The sequence below is a fragment of the Prionailurus bengalensis genome, chromosome B2 (genome assembly GCF_016509475.1).
Source record: "Prionailurus bengalensis isolate Pbe53 chromosome B2, Fcat_Pben_1.1_paternal_pri, whole genome shotgun sequence".
NCBI classification, from domain to species: Eukaryota; Metazoa; Chordata; class Mammalia; order Carnivora; family Felidae; genus Prionailurus; species Prionailurus bengalensis.
In genome coordinates, this window is record NC_057349.1 from 30,878,167 (window position 1) to 30,902,625 (window position 24,459).

The following is a 24,459-nucleotide window of genomic DNA, read 5'->3' on the forward strand; positions in this document are numbered from 1 at the left end:
AGAAAAATAGCTCTTAGTTTCCTTGGTCTTCTCTATTGTTTTTCTGGTCTCTATTTCATTTATTTCTGATCTTAAACTTTAGTATTTCTTCCCTTCTGCTAAATTTGGCTTAGTTTGTTCTTTCTGTAATTCTTTGAGGTGGAAAGTTAGGTTGTTTGTGGGTTGTTTTCTTAACATAGGTGTTTTTCATTATGAAACTTCCCCCTGAGAACTGCTTTTGCTTCATCTCATAAATTTTGATATGTTGTTTTTCTACTTTTTGTCTTATGATATTTTTTGGTTTGCCTTTCAATTTCTTTTGTGACCCATTGATCATTCAGCAGCCTGTTGTTTAATGTCCACACATTTGTGAATTTTCTTGTTTTCCCCTTAGTGTTGATTTCTAGTTTCATAGCATTTTGGCTGGAAAAGGTATTTGATATGATTCAGTGTTCTGTGTTTGCTAACCCTTAAATTGTGACCTAAGATGTGACCTATATATCTGGAGAATATATGTGTGCACTTGAGAAGAATGTTTATTCAGCTGTTGGGTGGAATGTTTTGTATATGTTTGTTGGGTTCATTAGTCTAAGATATTATTTCAAATCCAGTGTTTCCTTATTGATTTTCAGTCTGTGTATGATCTTTCCACTTTGAAAGTGAGGTGTTGAAGCCCCCTACTATTATAGTATTATTGTCAATTTCTCCCTCTTAGTATTTGCTTAATATCTGTTAATAGTTGCTGAATATATTTAGCTACTCCAAAGTTTGGTGCATATATATTTATAATTGTTATATCCTTTTGAAGAATTGATCACTTTATAATTATATAATGAACTTCTTTGTCTCTTGTTATAGTCTTTGTTTAAAGTCTATTTTGCCTGATAGAGGTACAGCTACCTCTCTGTTCTCTTTTGATTTCCTCATGCATGTAATGTCTTTTGTCATCCTTCACTGTAAGCCTAAGTGTATCCTTAAAGGTGAAGTGAGTTTCTTATAAGTAGCATATACTTGGGTCTTATTTTCTTAATCATTTCTGCTTCTTTATTGAGGAATTTCATCTAATTATATTTAGGGTAAATATTGATAGGTAAGGATTTACTAATGCCATCTTACTGGTTTTTTTGGCTGTTTTTTTTAAGCCCCTTATTTCTGTATTCCTCTTTTGCTGTCTTTCTTTGTGAATGGAAAATTTTCCCAAGTGGTATGATTTGATCCCCCTTCTCTTTATCTTTTATGAATATACTGTAGGGTTTTGCCTTGTGGTTATCATGAGGCTTACATAAAACATTTTATAGCATTCTATTTTAAGCTGATATTTTCAATCCTGTACAAAACTCTGTCTTTTTATTTTCTCCTATCATTTATGTTTTTGATATCATAATTAACTTCTTCATATTGCATACCCATAACGAATTATTGTAGCTACAGTTACTTTAATACTTTTATCCTTTAAAACTTTATACTAGATTTAAGTGATTAACACACCACAATGTATTAGTAATAGAATATTCTGAATTTGGCTACATGCTTAACTTTATCAGAGTGTCTTATATTTTAGTATTACTAATAAGTAGCATTTCATTTCACCCCGAAGGATTCCTTTCAGAATTTCTTGCAAGTCAGATATAGTAGTGATGAACTCCTTCATTTTTGTTTGTTTGAGAGTCTTTCTCTCTTCTTCATTCCTAAAAGGCAACTTTGCTGTGTATTCTGGTTTGCAGTGTTTTCCTTTTAGCACTTTAAATATATCAATCTACTTTCCTGGCCTGAGAGATTTCTGCTGAGAAATTAATTGAAAGCCTTAGGAGGATTCCATTTTTTTCTCTCACTGCTTTTAAAATTCTTAGTATTGGGGTGCCTAGGTGGCTCAGCCAGTTGAACATCCAACTGGTACAGGCTCATGGTTCATGGGTTTGAGCCCCACAGCGGGCTCTGTGCTGGTGGTGCATATCCTGCTTGGGATTCTCCCTCTACTCTCTCTCTGACCCTCCCTTGCTCTCTCTTTCTCTTTCTCTCTCTTTCTTTCTCTCTCTCTCTCTCTCTCTCTCTCTCAAAAATAAATAAATAAACTTAAAAAAATAAAGCCATCATAGTTTAAAATTAAATAAAATTCTTAGTATTGATTTTAGATATCTGTAAATAATGTGCCTTGGACAAGAATGTTTTGGGTTGAAATTTTGAGGTGACTAACTAGCTTCATGAATTTGGATTTCCAGATTTCTTCCCAGATTGGGAAGTTTTATGTCATTATTTCTCTAAATAAGCTTTCTGCTCTTTTCCCCCTCTTTTTCTGAGACTCCAAGAATGTGCAGATTGTTTCTTTTGTGCCCTGTAAGTAATTCAGGTGGGCTTTCTTCACTAGTTTTCATTCTTTTTTTTTTTTTTTTTTTGCTCTTCTGACTGGATGATTTCAAATGACCTGTCTTTTAGCTCACTATTCTACCTTCTACTTGGCTGAATTCTTATGGAGCCTCTGTATTGAATTCTTCAGTTCAATTTTTTCTTCAGCTCCAAGTTGTTTTTTTAAAAATGGTTTCTATTACTTTGTTGAATTTCTCACTTTGTTTATGCATTGTTTTCTTATTTTCAGTAGTTGTCTATTCTATAGTCCACTGAATTTCTTTAAGATGGTTATTCTGAATGTTTTGTCAAATAGTACATAGATTGTCATTTCTTTAGGGTCAGTTATTGGACTTTTATTAGTTTCCTTTGATGGAGTCATGTTTTCTTGATTAATGATTGTTATGGCCTTGTTTTGGTGTCTATGTATTTGAGGGAGTAGGCACCACTTCCAGTCTTTACAGAATGGATTTGGCAGCAAAACTCCACCATTCAGGCCATTAAGAGATTCTGGGTAGGCCTGCGTGTGATGTCATGAGCAGACTTGCTGCTAGAGTTTTCAGGAAAGCAGATCTGGTGCATGGGTCAGCAGATAGGTAAGCCTGTTTTTGGGTACATGGAGACCAGCCTGGTACCTGGGTCTGTGGGAGCAAGCCTGGGCCTGGTCCTTGAATGTGATGAAGGGACTGTGACCTGGGTCAGCATGGGCAGATCTAGATCCTGTGTCCATAGCTACCAATCAGGCATTGGTAACCATTGAGTTATGCCTAGCGTCTTAGTCCGTGGATGTTGGTCCAGTACAGGAATGGGCTTGGAGCCTGGTTTCATGGGACTGGGTGTGGCAGCTGGGGTCGAAGGGAAATGGCCCAGTGATAAGGCTGTCCTGGAGTCTCAGGCCACAGGAGCTCACCAGTGCTGGGGTGTGTGGGGAGTCTGATTCATGGGAGTTTATCAAGAGCTTGATGCCATAGGAGTTCGTTAGTGTGTGCCAGAGTGAGCTGAGGACCTGAGGACTCTCCTCCCATAGGTGTCTCCCTCTCTGCTGGGCCACCTGTGCATGAAAGAGGGGTGATGTGAATAATGTGAATCTGTCTCTCCTTCCTTCCTCAGTGGGTCTTATTTCTGTACTTTACCCAGGTGCTGTAGTCCCTCATCTGGAATCCTTGGCTTCTTGAAGGTATTCTCATGTGTGGATAATTGTTCACGTTGCTGTTTCTGGAGAGACAAGTGCTAGAAATTTCATTGCTGCCATTTTGCTGACGTCACTCTCCTTTACCCCCACTGGTTAGTATACCTCCACTGATTAGTTTTTTCTTATGCTAAGACCAGATGCATTCAATCACTATAGTGTTTTAAATGACTTGATAATCAAATGAAATACCTAGGGTGAGCCTTCCCTCTTGGGAACTTCATGTTTATAAATATGTTATTTATTCTTGGATTGTTTTTCTCTTTTATATGAATTATAGAATGGATTTGTCAAGATCCACAAAAAATCCTGTTGGTGATTTTATTTGAATTTATTGAATTACAAATTAGTTGGGGGGAGAATTAACATTTATATGTTGTTGAATTTCCCTGTCTTTGAAAATAGCTTATCTATTTTCAGGTCTTATATTATGTCTTTTTTTAAAAAAAAATTTTTTTTTTAACGTTTATTTATTTTTGAGACAGAGAGAGGCAGAGCATGAACGGGGGAGGGTCAGAGAGAGAGGGAGACACAGAATCTGAAACAGGCTCCAGGCTCTGAGTAGTCAGCACAGAGCCCGACGCGGGGCTCGAACTCACGGACCGTGAGATCATGACCTGAGCCGAAGTCGGCCGCTCAACCGACTGAGCCACCCAGGCGCCCCTTATATTATGTCTTTTAAAGGTATTGTCAAAAGCTAGAGGCAAAGTGAACGCCTAGAAATATCTTTCTCTTCTTTCTTTCTTTCAAGTTGCAATGCTTGGAGGGAGACTTGATTCAGAAGAACTGCTCACATAATAAAAGATACAGCAGGAATATAAGGGGAACAATCTACAAAGTTTTAATCAGCTTTCTCATTGTTATCATTAGCAAATAAATGAATTCTGCATTATAATTATATATTGACAATGGTCACTACCCATCTATATGTATTGACATTGTTAAAGTCAGCACTAAAATTATTTCCATTAGGGAGGCAGCAGTATAGAGCAAATGGGCTTAAAGTTTTATTTTAGGTCCTTGTGCTAAACTGAGCTATTTAAGAGTAGACAAGACCAGTTGGATGGATGGCCTCTCTTCTGTCCCTCCCTTTTTCCCTTCTTCCTTACTTCCTTCTTCTTTCCCTTCCCCTACTTTTCTTACCTCCCCATATTTCTCTCTCAGTTTATCTCAGGATATAAAATTTTTTCATCTTGTGTAATGTCAAGTGCTCAGGCAAAATGACTGACCTGGCTAGGTTAAAAAACAAGGGGTTCAGTTTGCTTTCTCAATATTTGTCATGCTCTCTCTATAAGACAACACATTTTTTAGAAGTTTATTCTTAGGAGATTTATATTTTGCTTCTTTAGTGAATGGTATAATTTTGTTTTTAAATTCTGTTTTCTAAATTGCTATTGCTGGCATAAACAATGTTTTAAGTTTTGTTTGCTGTTTTGTTATGTAGCAACTTTGCTGACTTCATATTAAGTATTAGTAGTTTGTTCATTTTTTGTAGTTTTTATGCAGATAATCATAATCTGAAAATAATGATGAATTTCTCCCTTCTCTTTGTGTCTTTATATCTTTTGCCTTTATTTTATTGCACAGGCTGGTATAAATTGGTAGTAATCATCTTGTTATTGATTTTGACTTGAGTGGCAATGCTTCTAAAATTTTATTTCTTAGAATTCTTTTTGTTATATATTTATTTATTTTGAGAGAGAAAGAGCAGGAATGGGGCAGAGAGATAGGGAGAGAGAGAATCACAAGCTGACAGCACAGAGCCTGACATGGGGCTTGATCCAACAAACCGGGAGATCATGACCTGAGCCAAAATCAAGAGTCAGATGCTTAACCAACTGAGCCACCTAGGCATCCCTTGTTTTTTAGACTTCTTAAGAATGATAAAGGAATAGATCTCCTTAATTAGATTAAAGAAGTTCTTATCTATTCCCTTTTAAGAAAGTTTTTATTTCTTCCAAAAAGAATTCTGGTTAGGATTCTGTGTTGAATTTTATGCAATAATTTTTCTTTATTTTTATAAATGATCATACCTTTTCTTTTTTATCCATGAATTTAGTGAATTTATTGATAAATTTTCTATAATTTCTATCATAGTTATGAGGCATTAAAAATAAATTCTGTATCACTGTGTTTATGATCAGTGTAACATTGCACTGTTTATTTAGGAAATTTGTATCTGTGTTTCTAAGTAAAATATGTCTATGCATTTTTTTTCTTACAATCTTTGCCTTGCTTTGAAATTAAGGAATAACAACATCATAAAATGAGTTGAAGTGAGTTTCATTTCTTTTGTATTCTTTGGAACAGTTCCAAATATAGGAATGATTTGTTCCTTGAAAATTTGTTCCTTGAAAGTCCTTCCCTGTAAAACTATCTTGTCTGGGGCTTTTTAGGTGAAAGTTTTTTTGACTCACTGTTCATTTTATTTTCTAATTATGGATAATTTGGGGGTTTTATATTTCTTTGAGTCAGTTTTGGTAATTCATGTATTTTTTTAATTGTTAATTTTGTTTTTAATGTATTCCCATAGAGTTTTTTAGTGTATTCTTTTATGATTAAAAAAATTTTACTGTGTATGTAGGTAAGTTCCTTTTTTATTCCTACATTTGTGTTTTTCCTTTTTTTCCTGTTTAAATTTTCTCAACAAAATGCCAAGAACTTAATGTTAGTTTCTCCTTACAATGTTTTCCTATTCAGTTTCTGCCCCCTTGGAAATCATTCTACCCCATAGGACCTCTTTTTATGCTTAAGCTCTGCTGTGTACTTTTAATAATAAAAATACACAGCAGCCAAGACCAAAACAGCCGGAAAGAAGGCACTATCCTTTAGTGCCTTTGTTCTACCTGTTTTCCCTCTCCTGATCCCTTGGGTTTTGGATTTTAAAACTCTTTCCTTCTACCCTTTCTGGTGCCTCCACTGAAAAAAGACACTAAATTATTTCAGTTTAGCTTCTGGATTGTAATTTCTGGCTGCAAAACCAATAATCCCTTCTGCTGAACTCAAATGTTCACAGTTGTAGGGTCTGTTCTCAAACATGGACATCTGAGGTTTCCAACCTCATCCTTGGGTCTGCGTCATTGACTCCATGGGCTCAGTATTTTCATCTGTCAGTGAGACTGTTTAGCTGGTCATCTTCCTTGCTCAGGACTCAGAAAGAATGTGTAGAATGTCTATGTTAACAGTTCCAAATGTGTCCTGACATTATTGAAAAATTTCAAATGCTCCAGATATGTGTTCTTGTGTGGAGAAACTGTCTGGAGCTGAGCGGCAGCCATCCTCTTTAGACTGTACATGATCTTTCCACTATTCCCAGGTGGTGTTCTTCACCTATTCATTTTCATTATCTGCCTGGGCTCTGTTGGCATCTGAATATTAGTCGGAATTAAATCTTGGGGTTTTAATATTAATGTGACTTAATTCCAGTCTGAGGAACCCCAAGGGATATTGGTATTATATGAAAATCATTTGTAACATAGATATGAGGACCAGATTTGAATTATAGAATGTAGGACATAGTGTTAAAGGCGACTTCTATGTTAAATACCACCTTGTTGTCAGTACTTGATCTGGTTTAAATATTGAGTCACTGTTGGTATCGGTTTCCTGGGAAGTTGAGTTAATAACTGAAGTAATGGGAACTCCTACAGTTATGAATCAAAAAGATTGTCTTGCAGTTCTAATTGGGAGGCCTGTGGGTAATATGAAAGCAAAAAGTATGGAAACATGAATCTCAATCCTTGGTGCACTTTAAAAATATAATATCTGTGCTCAGAAAAGGTCTCATATTTGACAGGCTGAGAAGTAAAGAACTTACTTGAGGTTCTTTGTGAAATCACTAAAAAAAAGCAAAAAAAAAAATCGATTAATTTTTCTTAAATAGAGAAAACATAGTATTATCTAATATATTCCACTGGTGTCTCTGAGGGGAGGACTTGGGTAGACATACGAGAAAGCATAACTTTGAGGGAACACTCAAAAATCTCTCTCCATTTAAACATCCTTTTGGACTTCCTGTCTCAAACGTTTTGCCTACCTCTGCTATTTTTTTTCAGGGTTTTTAATATTTTTCAGGTTTTTGTTGTTGTCAACCAATGCTACTTTACTCCTTTTCTTTTAATCAGTATTTTCTTAAATTATCTATACTATAGGGGGAAGCTGGGTAATAGCTTATTACCCAGAATGCAAGAACAGTGAGAAACTCAAATCACTTTAACAGAACAAAGTTCCTTAGACTTTGAAGAAGACCGCACAGAGAACTATAGTAGAGAAACAAATATAATACTTACTTATTGGTGCCAAGGGCAAACCTTAAAAAACAAATTAGATATCAGTGAATAATTGTTTGAAAGGAACAAGTATCTTTCTAGGGAAGCATATTTGTGTGGTGAAGAAGTTTGGTAGTCACACAGCTCTTGGTTCAAACTGTTGTTCAGTGAGCATGTTCTTAGGCAAGTATGTGGCTTCAGTTTCTTAGCCATTACAAAGAGATCAATTGATTTACCCCAAGGATTGAATGGGATATTATGTAGTAGTTAAAGCACCTATGTAGTTCTTATCACTGAGGAGATGCAAAGTAAACATATGCTTGATATTAAGTAAATGTAAGTTTACTTCACAGGATAAGCAGAAAGCAAAGGAAGATGAGAACTATGAGTCTCAGGTGGCTGCACAGGGATGAGAAATGAGTAGGGTAATTACAGGTTCATAGGCCTCATAAAGAACAACAACAACAGAAAACAGTAAAAGAACAGACTGAACTTACCACTGTGCACTGAAGGTGGTGGACCAGCTGAAAGACAGAGAAGTATCTTTACAAGCCTTTTCTCTCTCACTGTTTTTTTCCTCTCTGTGTAGAGAGTTCTTGTTCACTAGGTCATGATAACAATAGGGACAATGTACCCTTTGGTTTTCATTTACTTTTAATATAAATCCGCAGGATTTGAACTTTCCAAAAAGCATTAATAACCATGGGATTTGGCGACGGGAAGGCAAGTAGTTTAGGAAGTATGTACCCATGTCTAGAAATGCCAACATTGTCAGAGAAAGAAGTTATAGGACCCCATAGTGGAGGAAACATGGAAAGACTTACTGAGGGCAGGTGGAACTGCTCCCTCTGGAAAACAGAACAGAGAAAATTGTTATCTCCTTTTCTTTTTTTCCTCATTCAGTTTTTCAATTTGTCAAGTCCCTTATAACATGTCATTTTTAACTTCTGGGAAATGTTCCCCTCTGATCTTTATTTTGTATGTAAATCATAAAATTTTCATTTCCAAATGAAAAACTGTTCTTCTTACATCATTTTTTCCTTTTCTGTAGGTCGCCTCTCGTTGATGGTCTTTATAACGAAGCAAAACTTTTTTTCTTTCCTCTTTATATTTATATACATCAGTAGTGTTAGAACTTTCTAGTACATCATTAATAACCCAGAGGGACTTTGACAATGAGAGAAGCAAGGGGCCAAGAGTTACCTCAAGCCCTTCGCATACCATCATGTCCAGATAAAGAGGTCTTGGACCTCACTAGAAACCAATTCAACCCTGTGACAGAATTAAATGAAAACACAAGACTTACTGTTTGTGTGAGGAGTTGATTCCACTGAAAAATAAGCAGAAAGATTTCTTATTGCACCCTCCTCATTTACTGTCCTATTCATTTTTTTCTAGTGATGTAGAAATTGGTAAATTTTCTAGTGATGTAACTGCTTGAAAAGGTTTTCTGATCAGGCGTATCTGAACTTTCCAGAAAACTTAAAATCAGCTGGTGGAATTCTGGTTAATGGAGAAGCAAAAGCTAAGAAAATGAGTTTAAAGTTCCTATACTTGAACTCAAGTTTTAATATATATCACTGGACTTTGATAAGTGCACAGCAAAGAAACAAATATACAACTTACTAACTGCTTGAATAGGTGACCCAGCTGGTAAACAGAAATATTATCTGTATCTTTGTTTTCCCTGTTCATTTTTTTCTCCTTCTATATAGAGAGGGTCCCTGACAGTCTTTAGAGCCATGGAGAAACTTTTTTCTCTGTTCTTTAATTGTTATGTGACTCAGTGAACATTTTAGAAACTTATTAATAACCTAGTGGAATTCTGAGTAATGGAAAAATAGGGGTCAAGGAAATAGGAGCTTTAAACTATTGCGATCCCAATGTGGATGGACACATTTTTGTTCAAGTAGGTCTGTTAGACACTGCTGGAGGTAATTGAGTTCCATCATGAAAGGAGACTTACAAGAGGATTCTGTAGCTGAAAAACAAAGAGAGAAGTTAGTGAGGAAAGGCTGCTGAAATTAGTTTTCTGCTAGTTTTCTGAGAGGGAATATCAGAAATGCTCACGGAGGGAGCATCAAACCCTTATAGGTATTGCAGTGCACAGTGCTGGGGAACACAGCTGCCATCATGCCTTGTGGGATTCTGCCTCCTGCTTAGTCTGAGAGGCTTCAGGAAAGGGAGATGATTTTTCTCTTCCCCTTTGCAGTGACTGGTAACTGCTTAAAATCCTACAGGGGACTGGTAATTTAAACTGCTGTTTTTACTTTTCTTCTCCCTATTTCTGCTATCCTGTGTAAACTTTCACATATCCACACACTCGTACAAATGTCCTCCCTCCTTTGTTGACAAGTCATAATAAACTTCAGATATTTTCATCCGATTTTTTTATTTATACATACATATATTATTCACAGTAGTTTGGATTATTAAGTGGGGTTTGTATTCCCCTTCTTTTTTTTTTAATTTTTTTTAACGTTTATTTATTTTTGAGGCAGAGAGAGACAGAGCATGAACGGGGGAGGGTCAGAGAGAGAGGAAGACACAGAATCTGAAACAGGATCCAGGCTCTGAGCCATCAGCACGGAGTCTGACGCGGGGCTTGAACTCATGAACCGCGAGATCATGACCTGAGCCGAAGTCGGATGCTTAACCGACTGAGCCACCCAGGCGCCCCAGTATTCCCCTTCATTCATTCCTTGGGTGGGGGTGCAGCTAGGTAGTGGAATAAGCAAATGATGGAGAAACCTGAAAGTCTTTACCTACGAGACAGAAGTAAAGGATTGCAGACCCTGTAGGAAGCCAAAGGAAACTATTATATAGGAGCAGGTATGGAACTTACTGGTCATTTCTGAAGTTTCCACTGGTGGAAAAATGGAAGGGAAAGAAAAGAGAGAAATTAGTGTGTGTAGAACTAAGTGAACTCAGTTCTCCTATGATGGGCTTAAAAAGGGTAACTGTAGAGAGGATGCAGGGAGCTGTAAAACCTGCCTGTTAGCTCATTGTGATGTCTGGACCTAAGCTCCCACCTCTGTGCTTTGCATCCTCAGGCTTCCTTCTGCTGGTCTGGGGCAGGAGAGTGGCTTTGCTCCTTCCATTCCATTCCTTTCTGGGGTGGTAAATGCTTGAACTTTCTAGGGGTTCATAATGTCTTAAATTTGTACTTCTGTGCACTTTTGTCATTTTCATTTTCATTTATCTCTTTCCTACCTAACTGTTTAGTTGATCTGAAAAGTTTTCTTCCCACTCCTTTCTTTTTTTACTACTCCCATCTGAAGCACTCATTTTTGTTCATTAAAAAAAATAATCAGTGCATTTTTCATTTCCTCCAAATGACCTGTAATTTAAGGGAAAGCTAGGAATGAATAAATGTAGAAGTATAATTTTCATTTATATATTACTCTTTGTTTTAAGTGTTTATACATAGGGGAGAGGGAATTATGCAGGAAAGAAAAGGGAAAGGGAATCCATGTACCCATATAGATTCTCAGGCACATGGTAGTTATTTGGGGACTTTGGGCCAGATGAAACCCTTCCTTTAGCCTCAGTGAGGTCCTCTGAGGTGAGCTGGCTTATGGTTTCTCCCTTATAAGAATTATGAGAACTTTAAAAAAAATTTTTTTAACATTTATTCATTTTTTGCGAGACAGAGAGAGACAGAGCATGAATGGGGAAGGGCAGAGAGAAAGGGAGATACAGAATCCGAAGCAGGCTCCAGGCTCCGAACTGACAGCATAGAGCCTGACACGGGGCTTGAACTCACAGACTGTGAAATCATGACCTGAGCCCAAGTCAGACTCTTAACTGACTGAGCCACCCAGGCGCCCCTTTGAGAATTTCTAAGGCTGTAAGTCTTGGTGATAATTAAGAGTACTGAGAAAGGAAACCCTGATTTAGGATAATAGTTGATGGGTTATGTTCATTTATAACAGGAAGGTATTTAGAACCAGTGTTTAGAGCAGGCAGCATCCAGTTTTAGTGGTCATAGTGTGGTTGTGTGGGAGACTGCCTGCCCTCTCCATGTTTTGAGTTCCTTTCCTTAAAGTGTCTTATAGGACTGTAAACTCCATGTCGCAAGAGATCAGCCAAATCTTTCTCTTTTTTATTCATGACTTTGTCTCCAGGCCTCAGCTCAGTTTCTGATACAAGAGCTCACCTAGTTGAAGGAATGTTTGAGTACATCTGACTTGCCTTCTGATAATGTTCTTGTTCAGCTTACACTCTGGAATGTTATCACTTAATTTCCAGACTCAGAATTCCCAGTGAACCAAAGTTTGTTTTGATATTTTAGAATTTGACACTGTTTTTGCCCTAGCTAGTCACAATATGAGTTTACCTTTCACTGTCTTTCACTTATGGTTTGTGAATACCTGACGCATCTGCCAGTTCCTGTAGTTGGCAGCCCACCTCCTGTCATATCCTGTTTCCTGAAGCTGTGTGTGTGTGTGTGTGTGTGTGTGTGTGTGTGTGTGTGTTGGGTATTTGGGGCAAGTGGACAGGATAGGACATGAGGAAAATGGCATTGAGAGAGAAAGTTGGAGAACTCAGGGTACGTTGGATCCTTAGTAGTATTCCCTGGTACACCTTTCCTAGGAAACGAGGAGGAAACCTGATCAGACCTCAGTTTATTTAAATTTGTTTTGTCCGAACTGGACAGCAACATGCAGAAGGTTGAAACTAGACCACTTTCTCACACCATTCACAAAAATAAATTCAAAATGGATAAAGGATCTAAATGTGAGACAGGAAACCATCAAAACCTTAGAGGAGAAAGCAGGAAAAGACCTCTCTGACCTCAGCCGTAGCAATCTCTTACTCGACACATCCCCAAAGGCAAGAGAATTAAAAGCAAAAGTGAATTACTGGGACCTTATGAAGATGAAAAGCTTCTGCACAGCAAAGGAAACAACCAACAAAACTAAAAGGCAACCAACGGAATGGGAAAAGATATTTGCAAATGACATATCGGACAAAGGGCTAGTATCGAAAATCTATAAAGAGCTCACCAAACTCCACACCCGAAAAACAAATAACCCAGTGAAGAAATGGGCAGAAAACATGAATAGACACTTCTCTAAGGAAGACATCCGGATGGCCAACAGGCACATGAAAAGATGTTCAGTGTCGCTCCTTATCAGGGAAATACAAATCAAAACCACACTCAGGTATCACCTCACGCGAGTCAGAGTGGCCAAAATGAACAAATCAGGAGACTATAGATGCTGGAGAGGATGTGGAGAAACGGGAACCCTCTTGCACTGTTGGTGGGAATGCAAATTGGTGCAGCCGCTCTGGAAAGCAGTGTGGAGGTTCCTCAGAAAATTAAAAATAGACCTACCCTATGACCCAGCAGTAGCACTGCTAGGAATTTATCCAAGGGATACAGGAGTACTGATGCATAGGGCCACTTGTACCCCAATGTTCATAGCAGCACTCTCAACAATAGCCAAATTATGGAAAGAGCCTAAATGCCCATCAACTGATGAATGGATAAAGAAATTGTGGTTTATATACACAATGGAATACTACGTGGCAATGAGAAAAAATGAAATATGGCCTTTTGTAGCAACGTGGATGGAACTGGAGAGTGTGATGCTAAGTGAAATAAGCCATACAGAGAAAGACAGATACCATATGGTTTCACTCTTATGTGGATCCTGAGAAACTTAACAGGAACCCATGGGGGAGGAGAAGGAAAAAAAAAAAAGAGGTTAGAGTGGGAGAGAGCCAAAGCATAAGAGACTGTTAAAAACTGAGAACAAACTGAGGGTTGATGGGGGGTGGGAGAGTGGGTGATGGGTATTGAGGAGGGCACCTTTTGGGATGAGCACTGGGTGTTGTATGGAAACCAATTTGTCAATAAATTTCATATATAAAAAAAATTTGTTTTTTCCGCCTTTTACATTTGTTTTTAAAATTTGCTTTCTTTTTTTCATTTTCTTTATATTATCTCTGTTGTGTTTGATAGGCCCTTTATGAACTACAAAGCACTTCAGAAATGGAAAGCTACCCTTATTCTTTCTCTTACTTTAGAAAATCCTGTATTGTTATGGAAGCCATTCTGACCATTACTGGGGAAATGTTCTTACTTTTTTCTTTAAAAAAATAACCCTGGAGAATTCTCAGCAAGTGGAAACTGGGATGCATGGAAACATGCCTAAAAACACACTATCCTTATGGTAATGGTTACATTTGGGACTGGAGATAGGCCCTCTATACACTGTAGAAGATCAGAGTACACCAGAGGAAAAAGATAGATAAGGGACTTACCATTGGGCCCAGTATATTGCACTAAAAATAGAAACAAACATAAATTACTGTGGTTGTTGAACATGATAACCACACATACTATTGATGTTTTCCAAAGGGGACAGTTAAATAATGTCCCAGAATTACTAAATCTCAGTCTTCAGGATTAAATATTTTTATTGGACTATATCCTCTCCATAAAAATCAGATCTTATTCTAGGAGACTTGTAACCCTGTTTTAGTTGGAAGGAGAACCACTTCATTCTTGCCCTTGACTACTACAGGTGTTTGAAGTAAAATCTTTATTGTATTCCTTTCCTTCTGCTTTTCCCCATCTTTTTTCTCTCATGTCACTTTTTTTCACTCTCTTGGCTATCCTTCTTTTGTCTTCTTTCTCATTTCTTATATCCTCCCCCAGATTCTCTCTATTGCACCTTTGCTTTGGAATATTCTTCTGATGATTATAGACAAGCTACTATAATCATTACTAGAAAAATGTTATGCTATTATTAATTTGAGTGATATATATGAATTGTTATATGTAAATAGGCAACTTACCAATAGGTCCTGGAGTTTGCACTAAAAAGAGATCCAAATTGACATATTAGTATGGGTGTTTGAAGAATAAATTTTTAATTTTATTCTAGGGATGGGGCTTTGGAAGGTAGAGTAAGGGAGAGGAAGTGATAACAGAATTAGAACATTAGGGAGAACTAAACCGGTTATGATAACTATACAACAAAAGAGATATTTAGCCTATATTGCCTGAGATGAGGGTCTCTCTAGAATCCTTGTCAACCTAGGAGAGGTTCAAGACATTAAAGTTTGAAACTTTACACTTTTCTTTCTTGTCAGTAACAGAAGATACTACTTTTTAAGTGGACTGCACCGTACTTGTACTAAAATATTTCTGACCAACTAATATGCTCTAGGGTAGGTGGTGTGAAGGTGGATAGCTTTCAGCTTATTGACTATCGCTTCGATTAGCTTGAGTGTCTCTGGGCAAAGAAAGGGTCAACAACACCTTCACTTTTTAATGAGAATTTGGCCTTCGGTTGATTTTCCAGCTCTGATTACACCTACTGTCTTACTTGTAACATTCCTTTTCTTTAAGAATGATCCTTGGTTGGTAAACTGCTTGTGAACTGGGAGAACTATAAATACCTGTTAGAAGGCCATATCTTTGGGCTTCCCTGAGTGTAGTGACCATGTATTTGGGCATGTTCCTTGTAGGATCCCTGCAGTTTATATATGTGGAGTTTTTACAGGATATTTTAGCTCCCGGGGCTTCTAAGTCAGGGCAGCTCCTATACATAGCTATGGACAGCCAAAGAGAATAGTTGCTGGGTGGCTCTGTAGACCCCTGCATAGACAGCTTCGAGGACTACTGCCACAAAAGAGAGATGGCTGATGCTGCCTTGGTGGCAAGCTGTGCTTCCTGCCTTAAGTTCTGCTGAGTAGCCTGGTGCCAGGTGAGGACTGGGATCATCTTGTGAGTCTGCATGGTTTATTGCAGGATTAAATATTTTTTCTAAATAGACCACCCGTCTTCCCAGTGGGTGTTTCATTGTCTTTCTCCTCCATAGCTTCATGGCATTCATGATGGGAAATATCTCAGTTCTGACCCATAAACCCCTAAACCTTTAATTTTGATATATTTTTTTCTATGTGAAAAAGCTAGAAGGTGTCTTACCAGTTATGGATGTCCTGGGCTATGAGTTGTAGACAAGCTAGAAATTTAGGTTATTTTGCAAAAATAATTTGTTGGCTTTGACTGTATCTATAAAAAATTTGCCCTTGATCCTGGAATAAAACTCCTAGGACACCTGCCTTTGGTATAAGCCACTAAAATCTTTGGAGAGAAAATCATTTCAAATTTTATTTGTTTCTTCAGTTTTCCTATATTTTCTTGCTTATTTTTTTAGTTTGTGAGTCCTTGTAGGTTTCCTTTTCTTTATTTATATTTACTCTTCTCCTGCCTCCAACTCACTTAATCTTTCTTCTTCCAGTATTCTTCCTACTTTTGTTCTTTTCAAATTTCTTTTGATTTTTGTCTTTTTAACATCCTCATTGTCTGTGTGTTACTTTTGTTGCATTTTCTCTCACTTCCTCTCCCCATAAGTCTTTGTGTCCCTGGTTTCTAATATTAGAAGTTCATGGTTTCTCTTGCTAATAACCTATTAGAGCACTCAAAATAGTAGTGGAAACAACTCAACTAAGAGTCAGCACAACTTCAGTCCTAACTTCATTATTAATTGTCCTCCTCCCCTTATTTGGGAGTAAACAAATTTTTATGGGAAACAATTTTTCCATCTCTAAAGATGGGTATAATATCTGCTTTACCTACCACCATTGAAATGTTGGTAGGCCCAACAAAATAATGCATGTGAGGGGTAGAAAAACTGTAAGCCATTACAGGAATCACAGAGTGCTCACTTCAGCAGCACATATACAAAAATTGGAGTGATACAGAGAAGATTAGCATGGCCCCTGTGCAAGGATGACTCACAAATTCCTGAAGGAATCATGCAAAGAATGACCAGGTACCTATACAGGACTTATATTCATTCTGTCAGGTGAATGTGGGGAACCTCAAATCATATTTCTTTACTTTTCTAATTTCAAAAATTCCTAATTTTTATTAGGAATACTGTAATCCAGTGTGTGAAGATATAACTATTTGCTCTTAGTTTAAAAATATGTAATTATGAACGACTATATCTTGGAACCTGCTATTTATAATGTTTCTATGGAAAAATGCAATAGGGTAAAGTTGCTAAAAGTTGGTGACAGTAAACCCATGTGTCCTGGAGAGAACTTTTCAGAGCAATTAGAAATAAAAAAAACTTAAGATTTGCATTATTTTGAACATAGTCTAGTAACAAATTATTTGCAGGAAAAGCAAGAAGTTTAGGTACTGTGTTATAAATCTTTATTACAGGTTGGTAGTAAAGCTAGATTATATAACTTAGAAAAGACCATTCCTAGGGGGTTATTTTTTGATATTGTATTTCAGCTTCATAGTTAATATCTTTCTATTGAAGAACCTGGTTGAATCTGACCTCTGGGAATTCTGAGTGGGATAATGAGACAGTGGAAACACTTGATCCTGGGGTTTGTGAGCACAAGTCATTGAAATAGAAACTGGCTGACATTCTAAACATTGTAAAGGACCAAAAGGCATTGTAATTGAGGTTTAGGTGACTTACCAATGGTTTTTTGAGACAGCTCTAAAAAATAAATAAATAAAAGAAAAGAGAGAATAAGTTAGTAGGTGCTCTTGGGCTCTGGAGGCCATAGTTCTCATTTATATGCTTTTCCTGGTAAGAATCTGTACCACTAAATTTGGGCTCAGCTGCAGTGGGGTAGTAGGGAAGTTGAGGTGGTTTTTTTTGTTTGTTTTTTTGCTAAGATGCTAAGACAATCTAATATATATAAGGGCCTCTTTACCTAATGCATCCACTGAGAGGGTAAGTAGCAAAGGTACTAAGTAGGGGACCCCACTTTGGCCCATTTAAACCCCTGTAGATGGTTGGAAAAATTCTTCTCTGTTTAAACTTAATTTTCTTCCTCTCTCCTATTATTTCACTTCTTTTCATTTCACTCTGTTTTTAAAAATCCCTTGCTGATGTTGATAAGCCACTGGAAACCTTTCAGCGTTCATCCTCCACTTCACAGTTTGTGGTTAGTGGTGGAGTGTACATTCACATGATTATTAATGACTTAATGGAAATGCTAGGTAGAAGAAAACAAAAAAGGCCAAGAAAATGTGGACCCACAAACCCCTGAAATCCCAACATGGGATTCAAGGAAAGGTCCCTAAGATACTGCAGGAAATTAAAATTCTTTACAGTGAAGAATCAGACAGTAAACTTACTGATAGGTCCTGTACCGCCAGCTGAGAAACAGAGAGGGAGAAAATCAGTATGCTTCATCACTGTGAAGGAAATAGCCATTCCCCAAAACTTACTCTAGAGGGAGTGTCATAAGTAGAAACCCTAGGAACATCTGGGGTTGTTTGCCTGGCAATCTTTGAATAAGCTCCCTGTTGTACAATATAAGGGACTTATAGGAATAGACCACCCCCTCCACCAGCCTTGTTTTCAGTGATGTTTGAAACCTTTAGAGGATTGGGATAGACTCATTCCATACTAATTTATAATGTCTCCTTTAAAAAATTTCCTCTCTCTCTCTCTCTCTCTCTCTCTCTCTCTCTCTCTCTTTCCCATTTCATTAGGGGCTTACTGTTACTTGAAAAGTGAACCTTCCCTACTGCCAGGGCATTATGGCTGCTATTAAGAGGGTCCTTTTCTCTTTTCTTATGTTAGCCCGTGGGCTTTGCAGTCTGTCTATTTCATGCATAGCGTCTTTGAAATCTGTGTAATAGGAATGCTAGGGAAGTTGAGAAACATGGTATCAAGAAAACAGGGTAGGTCAATACTTAAGACCTTGAGGGTAAGAAGTGAAAGGAACCAGAGTGGAGAAACAAATTTGATACTTACGAATTGGTGCTGTGAATTGCACTAAAATACAAAGGAGGAAAATCAGTGTGGTTTGACATTATTAGAATGCTCATGCCACCAATATTCTTTTTTAAAGAACCCATGAAGCAACTCAGAGGGAGAATTATTACTGCAGATAGGTAGGTAATTTTAGCAAAGGAGCCCCATACCCCTCCCACCAGATCAAGTCATTCAGTGTTCATCTTAAATGGCAGAGGGAAACGTATAGAACCTGGGCTGAAGGTTGTTAGTCTCCTTCACTTTCATCTCTCCTCTCTTTCCTTCTTTGCCCTCCCAACACTCAGCTGTCTCAGAGGATTGCCACTCCCAGGGGTAGGTAGGATGTCTTTTGGCCATTTTTCATCACCCTCCTCTTTGGTCTTTATCGTGCTTATTCTTTCGCCTTCTAGAACCACTTGCTCTTCTTGTAGCATTACCTTCAGTTTAGCAAAAGTCCACAATAATTGTTTTAATCATTTTTATCATAGTTGAGAGAATGTTTTTTCTGGGGCGTTATTTTAAATATGAATGATTTAGTTTTCCTTTGTCTTAAACTTAGTGTCAGTTCAGGCTGGGTTTTTTTCCCCCCCTGAAGGTTTGGGCATTAGAGGTGTCAGTAATTCAGATGTACTCAAGAAGCATGGGTGGGAAGGCCTAGAAATGGAAAGAGCTTGGGTGAGGAGAGGTCCCATACCTCACAGAAGACCAAAGAGTGTCAGAATTAGGAAACAGAAAAGGAACTCACTTATGGGTCCAATGGCTCCAGCTAAAATATGGGAAAAGCAAGACAGACTAATTAGTATGGTTCTTTGGCATAGAAAATTTAGTTTGAGTTGAAATTATTTTGGGGAAAACATTATAAAAAACAGACACAAGGAACAATATTTCTACTTCACCAGAGGAGCAAATAAGCTTTATTCTTCATTCCCCACCTTGGAGGACCCTCATAACTACTGGGATCTGATGGGTGGAGCTGGAGGGATGCGGTGGTCAAGGTTCCTGTCTTGATGGGTCACTGTTTGTAACTCAGTAGATTCCATAGATAATTGCCTTTCTTTCCACTGGTCTAATTTGAACTCGGGTAGCCAGAATCTATAGCCTCATCTTCTGAAGGAGACAGTGGGTATTTCAGTCTCCTGTGGGTGACCTTTGACTGCCTTAGTCATCAGAGTAACTTGGCCTGTAATATCTTAGCATAAGAGGGAATAGAAACTCTTGGGTAGGTTCAAGACTTTTGTAGGTGAAGTTAGTGGGTAAAGGGATTGAGGCACTAACTAGACCCACATGCTTAGCAATAACAGCCTTCTCCTTTACAAACACATTTGCACAGACACCTCTCTGTATCTCTTGGGCTACATGTGCTTTAGTGACACTTGCTCAGTGTTTACTCTTGATTGACTTTTGATTTTTTAATTTTTTTTTTCAACGTTTATTTATTTTTGGGACAGAGAGAGACAGAGCATGAACGGGGGAGGGGCAGAGAGAGGGAGACACAGAATCGGAAACAGGCTCCAGGCTCTGAGCCATCAGCCCAGAGCCTGAAGCGGGACTCGAACTCCGGGACCGCGAGATCGTGACCTGGCTGAAGTCGGACGCTTAACTGACTGCGCCACCCAGGCGCCCCAACTTTTGATTTTTTAAATCATGTTTCATGTGTATAAATGCTCCAGGAGGTGTAGACACAGAGTGTGATTTGCCTTGAGCTCTAACCCTCAAATCATTCTTCCTCTTCCTTTAGTGTTGGCTCTGACCCAGGAGCTCAAGGTCTTAATGTCCTTAGAGGCGATGGACAGAAATATGTTAAGAAATGAACGAAACCTTGGTGAGTTTCATATTTCTTGTCACTGGCATTAAGGCTACTCTTCCTGTGGAGAATCTGAAGGAATGGAGGAGCTGGTTAAACTTAGATCAAGAACACTCAACTTTACATTTGTTTTCTACATACAGAGGATTGAAACTCTGCAAAGTAATGGTTCTAAACCATCTGGGGATCTTGTTAAAATGCAGATTCTGATTTGGTAGGCATTAGGTGGAGATTCTGCATTTCTAACAAACTTCAAGGTGATGCTGATGCAGATCCTTGGACCCGCTTTAAGCGGCAAGGCCATTAACAGATGGGTAAAAGGTCAGAGCATTTATATATCACTGTGTCCATTTATCATTTTTTTTCTTTTCTAAATCAACTGCTTCTCACCCATCCCTCATTCTTTGTCCTCTACCAGTGCTTCTGCCAGAGATGTTTGGTGTAATGTCCTTTAAGATGCAATCTGGACACTTCTTCCAGACTGATTCTTTAACATCAGGGCCTAATAGCAGGGCATATACATTCCACACCACCATCCACAGCAGCCTAGGGATCCTCACTCAGTGAGCTGGGACTCACTGCTCCCTTCCTTTTGGTGTGACTGGGATTTTTAGCAAGGGACCTTCCTACCTTTCTAACACTTTTGTTGTTAACACTTTTCTCTTTGCTATTGAATCTCAAGATTTTGAGAAAACTAAAAGTGATAATACTTCCTGAGGGAAGCTCCCAGCTTATTAGAATAAGAATAGGAAGCATTGGGGCGCCTAGGTGGCTCAGTCAGTTAAGTGTTTGACTTAGGCTCAGGTCATGATCTCATGTTTTGTGAGTTTGAGCCCCTCATTGGGCTCTGTGCTGACAGTGCAGAGCCTGCTAAGGATTCTGTCTCTCCTTCTCTATCTCTCTCACATTATTTATTTAATAAACTTTATTTATTTAATAAACCCTCACATTATTTATTTAATAAACTTTAAAAACAGAATAGGAAATAAAGAAGGACAAAAGAATTGGCAATTTTTGCAGGAGGAAATAAAAACATCCATGAATAAGAGTGTCTTACATATTACATATTCTAACAGTGTAGTAAAGCAAAGCACATGGGAATTAAAGCACAGAAAAGAAACTTACTTATGGGTCCTGCACTGCCTGCTAAAACACAAACACAAAAAGGTAAGTCTGGAGAGTGCATGCATGAAGGATGTACATTTCAGGGAGATTCAGGTCAAGCATTTACTATATATTACATTTACATGAAAAGCTGTAAGAAGGTCAGTCAGTATTTTCCCTCCCCACCCCCCCTCCCCTCCCCCCCCCCCCACCCAGGAGACCCATAAGATCATATTTCCTGCAGTTATTTTTCTTGTTTTCAATTTTTGCTATCTTTCTGTTGTCAGATATTTCTAGAACTATTTGTTTTTGACAAACAGCTTCATCTAATCACAGGATTTTTCCTTTCACTTATTAATTAATTTTATTAGCAGAGTTTCCACTTTGCTAAATAAGAAAATCATCAGTTACTTAGGGGGGTCCTGAAATCAGCCTCAAGTTCCTCATACTGGTAAAGGCAAAGGAGAACAGTTAAATAGTAGGTTGTTCTCCTTTCCTCTTCCTTTTTTTGGTGCCTCCTTAGCCCCCACCCAACTCCCCCAATAGTAGGCACTTTGTAGAAGATCAAAAAGAACTGAGTTGAGAAATAGGAGAAACTTACATAAAGGTTCTGAAGTTGCTTTGAAGGCTTTTGTATTACCTGTAATGAAAATTGCGAAGAACTATGAGACATAAATGTTTGTTGTTTAAGCAAAAAAAAAAAAAAAAAAGACAAATATAATCTTATCTAGATTTAGACTTTCAGAGAGTATGAAATGTAGGCAGTCCTATTCCCTCCTCCCCACATGTGAGGTACAAATAGTCTTGAGGTTAAAGATCCAAGACTAGAGTCTCAGCTTTACTATTCTGTAGCTCTATGACTAGGTAAGTCACTAAACCTTTGGAACATTACTTTTCTAATCTTTAAAATGAAAATTATATCTCCTTTCTTACATCAAATGGCTGCAGTGAAAAATCAAGAGTAATAATGGATAGTAAAGCTGAAAAGTTCTATCAAAATTGTTATGAAAGAAATATTCAGAGACTACAAAGGAATGAAACTCTTCTGCAAAGTAGAAAGTTTCACTGTGTTTAAGGCATTAAGCTTTAGTTTACTTTCTACTTTCTCTATTTTTCCCTACCGTCATTTGGAAAGTTTTGAATGCTGGTGACAGGGCATTTTCATGAGTATTTCTCTGTGTTCTTTGTTTATTTGTTAATCTGTGTGATTCAACTCTTAAAAAAATATACTTTGGTATTCCTTAGTTACCTCAGTACCTTAGTTACGCAAGCTGACATTGCAGTGAGATTTGACATCAGTTGAGAACCATTGCTTCTGCCTTGAGAGTAACCAATCTTATTTGAAGATGTTGAAAGCCTCTTTACTGAAACAAGTTTGTTTATGAGATGAGCTAATTTTCCCATGGAATTTCAAAGGTTTTCTGTATGTGTGAAACTATGATTTGGACTTTAAGAACCTATTTTGGTCTTCCATTTTCCTGTTCTGGAGATTTTCACTGAAATTCTACCTTCCTATTGCTTTCCTTCCCACACTTTCTTCTTTTACCTATTCAGATCTTTTCTTTATGTACTTTTATTTCTCTTTGTTGAGCATTCTTTAAATGCTAAAGTATTATTTTTAAAAAATTACACTTAGAAAGCTTTTAGTGAGTTGAAAAATGTAATTTATTTCTCTTGAAATAATTAAATATAGTTCTTATTTGTATATTTATGACTCAATTTTGTTTGTTATTATGTTTGGAAGAAACTAATAGCTTTTCACAGAAATGATAAGATCTCAGCACTTGGGAAGAGATACAACCTTTTCTATGTATTGTAGACTAAGGTAGCATACAGCCATTCCCACTGCTAAACAGAGATAATTTATAAAAGACAGCTCCCATATATTTAATATTTAAGGATATTAATCCATATCAGAAATGGCAAATATATTTGAGTTAATGTACTAAGTCTGATCAATTCGTAGCAACACTCGAGGTGAGAATTTTAGATTGTATGTAGGCTGAGCAGGAAAGAGAAGTACGCTTACCTACTGATACCTGCCACAGGCAAAGGCATAAGCAGAGGTGGAATGTGTATCATATATTTTCAAGAAGTTTTGAACTGTGAGTTTGTGGCCTTGCCTGGTTGAAAACAGGCACAACAGTGAAAGGTTTCACTTACTTTCAGAGTGAAGAAGCAGATAAAAAAAACTTAATTATAAGATTTGAGTATCCTGACAAAATACTAAGTATTATATAATTTTAGATTAAGGACCTCACTTCTGTGGATAATCTTCTGAATGAAAATATCAGAATTAGTTCTAGAGAGTACCAAAATTTCCATACTAAATGGAAATACTGGTTGTCCTTGTGGGGGTTCGTATGCTCTGTTGCCTCAGCAAGTCTCCTGAATTGTGAATCTGTCAGCTATACAGGGTAATAAAGAAGTTGGTCATTTGAAAAGTGCATACCCTATCTAGAAGCATTCAAATGCAAGATTTAAAATAATGTTTTATTGGTCAGCCAATATACAGGTGGCATTGGACCAATGGATTGCCAGTTTGGGAGCTTTACTTTGAAAAAGGAAGGGATTTAAGTGCGCACCCTACGTGCTTCCACAACAGTGTGGTGTGAGATCAGTGTCACCACAGGCTGTGGCTGAGCTGAGATAGACCAAATGAATCCCTTTTTTTCCATTAATTTAATCACAGGTATTGGTCGGGTCACATTTTTTTTTTTTAATTTTTTTTTCAACGTTTATTTAATTTTGGGACAGAGAGAGACAGAGCATGAACGGGGGAGGGGCAGAGAGAGAGGGAGACACAGAATCGGAAACTGGCTCCAGGCTCTGAGCCATCAGCCCAGAACCTGACGCGGGGCTCGAACCCACGGACCGCGAGATCGTGACCTGGCTGAAGTCGGACGCTTAACCGACTGCGCCACCCAGGCGCCCCGGTCGGGTCACATTTAATTCAAACCTGTGATTGACAAACCTGTTGAGGTTGTGAAGCACCTGGAAGTTGTGATACTTTTTGGA

At 37.8% G+C, this 24,459-nt stretch overlaps 1 protein-coding gene and 1 non-coding gene across 2 annotated transcripts in view; one reads left to right on the forward strand and one right to left on the reverse strand.

Moving 5' to 3' along the window:
• TSBP1 (testis expressed basic protein 1) overlaps nucleotides 1–24,459 on the reverse strand; it is an 88,960-nt gene that overhangs the window by 40,319 nt on the left and 24,182 nt on the right. Inside the window, exons 10-24 of the mRNA XM_043593146.1 lie at nucleotides 22,043–22,081; nucleotides 21,463–21,483; nucleotides 19,279–19,299; nucleotides 18,534–18,554; nucleotides 17,909–17,929; nucleotides 17,241–17,261; nucleotides 14,590–14,610; nucleotides 14,053–14,073; nucleotides 10,625–10,645; nucleotides 9,746–9,760; nucleotides 9,086–9,109; nucleotides 8,604–8,627; nucleotides 8,277–8,303; nucleotides 7,801–7,821; nucleotides 7,167–7,349 (exon numbers count right to left, since the gene is read on the reverse strand). Coding sequence (XP_043449081.1) covers nucleotides 7,167–7,349; nucleotides 7,801–7,821; nucleotides 8,277–8,303; nucleotides 8,604–8,627; nucleotides 9,086–9,109; nucleotides 9,746–9,760; nucleotides 10,625–10,645; nucleotides 14,053–14,073; nucleotides 14,590–14,610; nucleotides 17,241–17,261; nucleotides 17,909–17,929; nucleotides 18,534–18,554; nucleotides 19,279–19,299; nucleotides 21,463–21,483; nucleotides 22,043–22,081 — 501 coding nt within the window. The remainder of the gene's footprint in view (nucleotides 1–7,166; nucleotides 7,350–7,800; nucleotides 7,822–8,276; nucleotides 8,304–8,603; nucleotides 8,628–9,085; nucleotides 9,110–9,745; nucleotides 9,761–10,624; nucleotides 10,646–14,052; nucleotides 14,074–14,589; nucleotides 14,611–17,240; nucleotides 17,262–17,908; nucleotides 17,930–18,533; nucleotides 18,555–19,278; nucleotides 19,300–21,462; nucleotides 21,484–22,042; nucleotides 22,082–24,459) is intronic.
• LOC122490652 lies at nucleotides 16,460–16,568 on the forward strand. Its single transcript, XR_006299196.1, has one exon. It is a non-coding gene; the product is annotated as a U6 spliceosomal RNA (small nuclear RNA).